Source organism: Centruroides sculpturatus, unplaced genomic scaffold (assembly GCF_000671375.1).
Source record: "Centruroides sculpturatus isolate CEXI.00-Female unplaced genomic scaffold, Cexi_2.0 scaffold1292, whole genome shotgun sequence".
NCBI lineage: Eukaryota > Metazoa > Arthropoda > Arachnida > Scorpiones > Buthidae > Centruroides > Centruroides sculpturatus.
The window spans coordinates 188418-198303 of record NW_019385426.1 but is presented as its reverse complement, the minus strand read 5'-3'; the positions used below and the strand labels follow the sequence as shown (position 1 = coordinate 198303).

General features: G+C 34.1%; 3 protein-coding genes across 3 annotated transcripts in view; all 3 read right to left on the bottom strand.

Moving 5' to 3' along the window:
• The window catches only part of LOC111638881, an 11624-nt gene extending 9771 nt beyond the window's left edge, over nt 1–1853 (bottom strand). The window contains exon 1 of the mRNA XM_023384653.1: nt 1813–1853. Within this exon, the coding sequence (XP_023240421.1) occupies nt 1813–1853 (41 nt within the window). The remainder of the gene's footprint in view (nt 1–1812) is intronic.
• Nucleotides 1854–4315: 2462 nt separating this feature from the next.
• On the bottom strand, nt 4316–5787 carry LOC111638872. The gene is made up of 2 exons (XM_023384647.1): nt 4660–5787; nt 4316–4576 (listed from the first exon to the last, which is right to left on the bottom strand). Exons 1-2 carry the CDS (start codon nt 5749–5751, stop codon nt 4406–4408), a joined length of 1263 nt encoding a protein of 420 aa, XP_023240415.1. The 5' UTR covers nt 5752–5787; the 3' UTR covers nt 4316–4405.
• A 2140-nt stretch (nt 5788–7927) lies between these two features.
• LOC111638880 lies at nt 7928–9886 on the bottom strand. Its single transcript, XM_023384652.1, has one exon. It carries the CDS (start codon nt 9884–9886, stop codon nt 7928–7930), a length of 1959 nt encoding a protein of 652 aa, XP_023240420.1.

Sequence of the window (9886 nt, the reverse complement as noted above, 5' to 3'; positions counted from 1 at the left end):
TCATGATCTAAAAGGAAAAAAAAAATATTACTGTATTTTTACTGCATTGCCAGTACAGATGAACTGGGGCAAGTTGTTCCAAGGTCACAACATACCCCCAAAGAAGGGAACATCTAGCCCCAATAACACATGGGTTCAAAACAGCAACTACTAGATTAGGTTACGAGACATACACGGTTTTAGCGTTTATATCAAGATACCATATATATTTTTGAATAAAAATACCAAACAACTAATCGCTAATTATTTAAATTCGCCAGATATACCAAAAATATCAAACACGAAAATATTTACTTACGTGGATCAGCGACGTACAGGCTCCTTTTCCAATATACTGGACGTTACTGGCCTAACTAAGATGGCTGCCGACGATGCGCAGAAACATTCGATTTTATGACGTATTTACTAATTATTATTATTTTTTTTCCTTATGAAGCTATTTCAATCGGAACAACTTACCACGGGAACTTTTAGCCCCGCTCTCCCCTACTATATTCTGTTAAACCACAAGCAACACTAACAAGAAATTCGTAAAAGTTTATAATAAAAACTATTATAAATTATAATTTAATTTTGTTCTTTTACCTTTATGACTAGAAAATTTAGAAAATACTTTTTAAATATGCTTATTCTGGTAGGCTAGATGATTCAGAAATTATTTTCCCTGTTGATATATGATTCAATATTTCTTCAAAGCATTTATCTGTTTCAATTTTTAATGCTTCAAAAAGTTATTGCAATTTCATTACGTCTTCGTAAACCTTGTCCATTCCTAAACGAAATTACCAATACAAATAAGCTTCTATGTAACATTTATCCAAAAACAAATTATAGTATTAATGCGTTGGATTTTTCAAAAATAAAAACCTCTATTACAACAATTTAATTCTGATGGACCAAATAGTTTTTGTAATGTTAATGATAAGATTCAGACTACTACCGAAAGTTTGTTTCCTGAAAGTGTCATTGAAGTATGAATGTAACTCACATATGATAATCAGACCTGTCCGATTACTGAGAAACACGATATACAGATATGTCTTAGATAGGCATGTAAACAATTATAGTCGTAAACCACAAATGTAATCATTGCACGATTGAAAGCTAGGTAATGCCATCATTGCCTTAAAACCACTATCCTAATAGAGAGGTTGCGGCCGACGTTTTCAACGCGAAAGCGTGTACGTCGGACGTTCAGTGCCGCATTCCTGTAAGCCTAGAAGTTTGACAATGGCGTTTAGAACATCAGTGGAATTATGCTCGACGTTCCAAACGCCATTGTCGAACTTCTAGGCTTACAGGAAGGCGGTGCTGAACGTCCGACGTTTACGTTTTCGCAATGAAAATGTCGGCCGCAACCTCTCTATTATCTTATAAAAAAAAAAGACTCGCTGGAGCTTACTCTGTTCGAATTTTCACTATACTTGTTGGAAATCTTCAAATTCCAGGTATGTTTTTATGACACAATTAAATACATCAGACAGCCCTCGCTACAGAATACTGCAGGGGCTCCGAAACCGGAGGGCTGAGTCGGTTATCAGCATAATTAGCGTAGTTTGCATGTAGCGTAGTTTGCATGTATCGTAACAGAGAAACATGAACTGTCACGGACTAGTAGCATACCGTCTTTATTGACGAATCCCAGTTCCGTTTGGAAACTGACGATCATTGGCGAGCGCTTCAATCCCGTCTTTGATATTGAGCTGAACACTGCCCCATTGCAGGCGTAATGGAAACCACTTCTTATGACCTCTAGTAATGGTGCGAGAGACATTGACGGTACAGCTGTACTGTATGTTTAGGAAATCTTACTCCCTCATGTTCTGTCTCATGGCAGGACTACAAACTCCCATTTTTCACAAAATAATTCCTGGCCACACACAACTGAGCTGCTAGGGTTTTTCAGGCATCACGTTACTACTGCCAAATATCAAGATTTGTCGCCCATCGAGTATTTGTAGAACCAGCTGTGCATAAACATGTGTAGGGCCAACGTCTATCGATAAATATGTTGCAGCATATGATGCTGCAACATATTTATCGATATGCATCGTTCCATGCCCCTCCGTATCACCGCATGTATCCAAGCAAAAGGAGGTCCTGCAGGCAGCTTTTCATGTGTGAAGATTTTATTTTCCCCTCGGTTACCCCTTTTTTGAAAAACAATAAAAAAACAAATGTAGAAATAGGCAGTTATTTTTAAATTTAAACCAAAGACATTAGAAATCAGTCTCCATGGTGACAAAATATAAAATTTTAAAATAAATATATAATACTGATCATTTTTGATTCTCCATTTTTGGCCCTTCCATCGTCTTGCCTGTGCTTCGTCTTGGGTCCTTTGCCTGTGCTTCGTCTTGGCTTCTGTTTTATCTCCTAGTTACGGTACTCCCTACAAGGAACTAAATGTTCCTTTAAACTATGGACCTTCTAAAGTTACTTTTCATAATCACTTGCATTTAGTATTAAAATTAAGATATTAGTCAAAGCTACTGTTTCTTGGATTTATTCTATATAACTTTATCATTTAAAACAACAAAAAACAACGATTTCAACTAGCTCTATGATGCCGTGCTTTAACTACAGAGGATAAGAGCTGGCTACCCTCCTAAAAAATATAATGGATCCTAGCGTAGTGAGAAGCACCCATATACAGTACAGTATACTGTATATAATATTTGCTTTCACTTTCATCACGCAGGCTACTGTTACTGTTTACTCGTGAACTGTAGCTAATAGTGCTGACTAGAAAGAGAAATACACCAGTCATTCGTCACAATCTTGTTCTCTTTGTGTCGTGATAACATTTTAATTTTTTATTGTACGTTAAACCTTCGTCTTGCATTATCAGATAATATAACCTATTTATAACAGATTAATTTAATAATAATCAAACATACTAAACTTGTAGAAGATGGGAAATTAAAATGATAAAGAGGAAGGCAAGTAAACAGGCTTACTAATACCGGGTCTATTTATAGGATTATACATTTTTTCAGCTTGTTCCTCATTTATTAATCTACCTTTCGATGATTTATTCATGGTTACGGGACTGTTGTGATGATAGTTATCCTTTTATCAATTGGTAAAAAGTAGTCAAGATACAGTTGCTTTTAAAACTTCGACCGCAACCTCGCTATTATAGAAGTGTACGAACCAAAAACCATAGTTGGATACATTTCTAATTACAAGTGAATCGAAGCATTAATTAGCTTTTTTAAGTCAATTAACGGAGAAGCCACTATTCACTTGTAATTGTTTTCTACCAAGTTTACAGGAAAAAGACATCTTTATTTGTTTTCCCCACCAATTTTTGGTGCCACCTGATGGCAGGAAATAACAGAAAACAAAATATATTATTATCAAGAATAAAAAATTATTTGTTTCTATTTTAAAATCTTTATTTGAGTATTTATCGATGAGGATAAAATTGATCCTCCCGAAACGTTACGAAAAAATAATAGACTTTAAACAATGTTTCCTACCATTTTAATCTTTTTGCTGTGAAGCGCAAATCTTGAATATTTTCCAAAAGTATTGCATGATTAAATTATCTGTGCGACTGTGAGCAATTTTTTGAAATTCCCTGCCATTTTTAAGCTGATATTTTACATTTACTTTCCTTAACTTGGAGATAGTTTTCGACATTTTTTACAAGTTGCGTAGCGTAATAACAAATTCTTATATACAGTAATTCATAACCTGAAATTTAAAACGGAAAAATAAAATATAGGGTAACAAATGACGTCCTCTGTTTTTTCTCCAATTAATAATAAAACGTACCGTAAGATGGCGCCAGCAAGTTGACTGGAAAAAAGTTTGAGAATAGTAAGCTAGTTCCATCTGGCGGAAAAGTAAAAAAGTTTTATTACAATGCGGAAAACAACAATACAAAAAGCTTTTTGTGTTATGTTTTATGAATTTTTAAAGAAACCAGTTTAAAATTTTGTCATAAGAGAGCTATATTATTGCGTAAAATATAGTGCTGTACATAAGAAGTGTTATATCTTTTAAGTAACCATTTGTTAGTGTAGTATACAGTAGACCCCTCATAACATTGTTGATAATTTCGTTTTATATGATTTCCATGTTGTACGAGTCACTTAGATTTTACAAATACGTGAGCCGTTCACAGCCCAGCACACGTATTTGTGAAAGCTAAATGATTCGTACAACATGGAATTCATATAACACGGAATTATCAACAGTGTTATAGGGGGGTCTACTGTATTCATAATGTTTTCTATAACTAAAACGTCCATTGACACATACCAATCTCTCTAAGGTTATGAAATAATCTTTAATTTTAGAGACTTACAGTTTTAATTAAAATAATTTTATTTTTAAATATTCATAAAATTTGAAGGAAAATATTAAAAATGTATTATTCCAAAATATCATTTTGTTATTGTTTTTCGATTACACTTGGAAGAGGGCCATGCAAAATGAAAAATCCATTTCCCCTCGAATCTATTTTGATATTTTCGGCTTTAGTTCCTTCAGGAAGACGTAAATCGTAATTAAACTCTTTCTGGATTGATCGCTCATTTATTTCTGTAGCCTTTTTTGCTCTTACCTATAAGAAACTGATATTAATTTATAATAATAATAATTTAGGATAGTTTTAGTCAGACAAATTTAGTAAAACATAATTATTACCATTAAACAGTTATTAACTACGCCCGCACGAATTTCTTCAGGAGGATATTCTCTTAAATCAAACTCAATATGTAAAAGATTTCCTTCAGATTTATTACGAACTAATTGATTTACTGACCAAGGCCACGTGTTAGATATATCTTCCTTTGTATGTTGAGAAGATTTCGCTTCGGTAGATTTCATTTGAGTTCCAGGACTTGATGTTACATCTGGCGTTACTGTGGAAGGAATGCCAGAACCAGAAACTGTTCCTATTGTTATATCAGGGGATACATGACTTTTGGAAACTTCTAAATTTGATATGCAAGAGGCATTGTCTGTAGTTTTCTTTTCGTGTACAGATAATCCCGAATACTTAGTTATTTTAGAAGATTTTCCATTAATTTTAGATACTTTTGAATCTGGAATAATTTTTACGTCAGCGGATGTTCCTGGCGAGACAGAATATTTTGGAATTGGTCCTACTCTTTCAATGGCACTAAGAGGCGGACGAGTACTTAGAATTTTATCTGGAGAAGTTTTAATAGGTCCTGAATGTTGCGGTACTTGCATAGATGTAATTGGTTTTCTGATAGATTGTACGGTTGTTTCTTTATTTTCACGAATTTGCGGAGAAACGACAGATTTAGGGATAGTTTCTACATCTGTAGATCTTGCATCAATTGGACTTTTCTGTTCTTTAGTAACCTTAACAGATCTTACGATATTTTGAGTGTTTCCAGTTTCTGGAGATGATTTTCCGACAATTTGAGCCATAGAAAGTGATCCTGTTGAAATGCTTTTTAATTCTGGAAGACTTGAATAAGGGCTTCCTCCTGATAACGTATACTGTTCGAGTGAGGAATTTGGAAATATTACTTTATTTCCGCTTGATGTTTGCGTTTCATTTTGGTCCAACAATGATTTTTCTCCCGAGAGTATTTCCATACCTGTAGTTCTTTTTGGAGTTCCTGTAGGCGATAAAAAGCTTGAAAGTTTTTCTGCAGAGTCATGCATTTCATTTAATCTTTTCTCATAGCTATATAAAAACTCGTCTACTTCTCTACTAGTATTTAGAAAAAAATTTTGCAATCTTTCGATTTCTTCTTCCATTTGCTCTATATCCGTAAGTTCTAGTTTAAATCTTGATGAGCTACGGAGGAAAATTACATATTACAATGATATCATAGTATAAAAATTTTAAATAATTTATAAAATATCTCCGTATAATAATTGTATTCGGTTTGATTTAATGAGATACGGCAACGTAACACATGAGTATCTGCCTGGAAGAATGTCTTCCAGGAATATTTTAGGGAAAATTGTCCCTATTGAGGCATTAGACACATGAAGAACTTAGAAAATTCCTGATAGCCAGGCTGTTGGTGAGGCACGAACTCACGACAAGTACCAGTGTTCGGTAGTTTTATCCTTTCGGTCACTGGTAAGCACAACTGTATTTGGAAAATTTAAAATAATTGAAATATTAGCAAAAAATAAACGAAATAAACAGCAGAAAATTTGTAAAACTACCCAGTATATAGTCGAATCTACTATTAAAATGCATTTATGCAGGCTTCCTAAATACAGCATAAGTATGACATTATTTCTATTGTAGTTTAACCGTCGATGACAGTTTATTACTGCTTTAACGTATGCTATTTATAGNTGACGAACACGCGAAATAAAACATAGCGAAAATGGGAAATGGGAAATAAAACTTAGAAAAATGGACTGTCAAGGGGAAGCAAGTCAAAAAAGGTTGGAAACCGCTGTTGTATTGTATATGTGTGTACGCACATATACACCACAAATGTACACACTACTACTAAACTAATTACATGACTGTTTAAGTGAATTTCATTACAGAACACAAAAAGATAAAAATAAATATATATTTATTCCTACCTTGTGCCACGTCTAGATTTATGGTAAATATAATCTACGATAGATTTAATCACGTCTAGATTTATGGTAAATATAATCTACCACACTATCTTTTTCTTTGGCATTGTTTCTTTTTCAACTGGTGACGCCACAGTAACGGTAAAACATCTGTTTTTCTTTTTTCTAGACATATTACATATTGAAAATTGATTGCTTTTCAGCACTAGTTAAATAAGATCCAGATGAAATAGTCTGTAAATCGGGCAGCCATGAGAATGTTTTCGTTTCTGAATATTACTGAGAAAATACTGTGTTTTCGGTATTCTTGGTAGACATTGTTTTACTCGGGAATGTATCGCTTAAACGTGAAAATGTAAGTATTTATGCTTTACATGACGTTTCTGTAGACTTTTTAGGGCTTTTCTCTTCGTCTATAGATAATTTAGGAAGTAAACTGTTTTCCGAAAATGTTCCTTCTTCTAGAGATATTTGTATAGACATATTGTTGTTTAGTTTTAAAAAAATTATCTGAGAGCTTGAAAGTATTTTATTTGTAGAAACATTTATTTTACATATTAAATGCTAATGTTTCATTTCACAATGTATATTTTTTATTTTACTTACATTTAAATTTTAAAACTTACCGCTGTCTTTTTCTAATCTATCTGTCGAAGTATGAACTGTAGGGGAGAGCGGGGCTACAAGTTCCGTTTTTTATTCAACCTCATAATTTGTTAATGAAACTTAATTCTAGCATAAGTATTGAGATATTAAAATTTACTAATATATCTAACTTTGCTATTAAGACAGTTTTTGGGGTTGTTTTTTTGTAAGATTTTTTATAATTAAGAATACAATACCTAAAGTCAGAAAGTAACAACTTACCCCGATTCGGGGCTAGTTGTTAACAGGGTGGGGCAAGTTGTTACGAGATTTATGGAAAGTGTAATATGTAAAAAAAACAATAATTTATTTAACTAAGTACGTATTTAAGGACTAATAAATAATATCTTATGAATAATTAGTTGTTTTTCTTAAAATTAATAATACAATACCTAAAGTCAGAAAGTAACAACTTACCCCGATTCGGGGCTAGTTGTTAACAGGGTGGGGCAAGTTGTTACGAGATTTATGGAAGGTGTAATATGTAAAAAAAAAACAATAATTTATTTAACTAAGTACGTATTTAAGGACTAATCAATAATATCTTATGAATAATTAGTTGTTTTTCTTAAATTTATTATAAACTAAACATTTTTACATTTTAACATTTATAATTTTTACTTAAAGATTGAAACATTAACCATTATATTAGCTTAAGTAGCTAATCAGCCTTGAAATTATCAATTATCAGTCTTCAATCATATCAGAAAGTCGTCTTTGACTGAAAATAATATTATATTTATAAATCATCACAAGATTCATCAGAACCGCAATTCGGACAAAAGTATGTTAACATGTCACGATATTTTCTACATCTGGAATGGGCCCAGTTCTTACATTCTTGACACTGGATCCATTCTTCACCAGAACGTGAGTTAGAGTAACGGTCACAGCAGACTAAACAATAATACTCTAAACTATCCTCTTCATTCTCAGAACTTTCACTGCTCATTTGTACAACCTGTCGTTTAATGGACTTCCTCTTTCCTTTTCCTTTTAGCGTTCTCTTGTCGTTCCCTTTTATTTTATTCCCTTGATTTCTCTTTACCCTTCCCTTTCCTTTATTTTTTCTTACTTCTTCATTATCAATGCTTACCTTCCTTTTTTTGCTTTGCTCTTCTGCCAGGGCTTGTTTCTCAGGAGTGTCTGTTAAAATTGCGGATTTTCTACGACATCTCTTGGTCGTTCCACTCCGTGGTGGTGCCTTTGGAAAGGGACGAATTGCTTCTGGGGAGAAAGGAACATCCTTTCCAAGTCCTTGTACAACACCAGAAGTTGTAGACAAATTTACAACTCCTGATGGCCCTGGTTGATCCAAGATTTGTCTTTCGTCAATAATGCTTACAGTTTCACGTGCATTGTTGGATTTATCTATACTAGTTTCTGCCTCTGAAACTTCCATATCAATTATATCAATATCATTTATAGGTGTGATGCCTGCAGAGACACTCTCATGCGTTGGAGCCAAAGGGCGATCTGTGACGAAAGATGGAGCAAAGTCGTCTTCAGTGAAAATATTAGGATCATATGGCCAAATGCCAGCCTTTTTAAAAGAGCTCATTATATTGATAGGAGTTGCTGCAATTGGCAACGCATATTTTACGATTTCAGGGATCTCATATATTGACATTGTCTTGCCAGGGTTGCTGCGTAGCCAGTTGTCTTGAGCCTTTGCACAATAATTTTTAAACGGTGCATTCACTCCAACGTCCAATGGTTGCAGACGGTGTGTACAATGAGGCGGGAATGACAGCATTACAATGGAGTTAGATTTCGCTTTTTCTACCACATTGATATCGACGTGAGATTGGTGATTATCAAGCAATAACAAAACTGGATCTGAAGGTGATGGTCTGGTGTGTTTGATGAAGTGATCCATATATATGAGGAACTCCGTAGCTGTCATCCATCCAGAGCTATTTCCTGCACCAATGGATTCCGGTGGTCCGCCTTTGATAAACAAATCCTTGTATTTAAGTCGAGGGAAAATAAACATTGGAGGAACTGTGTGTCCTAATGCATTTGCTGCCAGTTCTACGGTGACTAATGAACCTCGTTCTGCAGATACTATAGCTCCAACTTGCTTAGTTCCTTTTTTGGCAATAATTTTCTTTGGCTTTAGCACTGTTGTAACGCCAGTTTCATCTAAATTATATATTCTCGAGGGCGGAAATTTATATTTATCCAACACTGTGCCTAGCTTTGTAAAAAATTCGTTAATATTGTGCTTATTAAAAGATGATGCTCTGCTAGCACTTGTCGATTCCGGGGCTCTAATCGAGAGTTGAGGGTTTCTCTTTAAAAAACCAGTCAGCCAATCTGGACCAGCTTTTTTATTCTCATGCCAAGATGGTGGAATATCAGAGGCGTTGAATTTCTGTGCACATTCATATGCTAATTTTCGCACTTCCTCTGGTAGAAGACCAAAGAAAATTGTTGCACATTTTAACAAATATTCTGCTAACTTGTTTTCCTGTTCTTCACTAAAGACCAATCTTACTTTTTTGTAGCCAACCACAGCGTTTTCTACTCCAGATTTCAACTTCTTTACAAATCTGTATAACGTCATATGACAAATATCTAATTCTCTGGCAACAGTTTTTATTTTTTTACCATCTTTAATAACTGCATCTGCAGCTCTTTGCATCAACTCCTGAGATACAGAACCTCGTGTTGTTTTTCGAATATAAGTCCGCAT

Bases quoted from the DNA above. Each gene is read 5' to 3' on its own strand.
- LOC111638880 (XM_023384652.1), bottom strand. From the start codon at position 9,886: ATGCGGACTTATATTCGAAAAACAACACGAGGTTCTGTATCTCAGGAG.
- LOC111638872 (XM_023384647.1), bottom strand. From the start codon at position 5,751: ATGGAAGAAGAAATCGAAAGATTGCAAAATTTTTTTCTAAATACTAGT. The intron at 4,577-4,659 runs GTAATAATTATG...AGTTTCTTATAG, and splicing joins TAGTTAATAACTGTTTAATG to GTAAGAGCAAAAAAGGCTAC.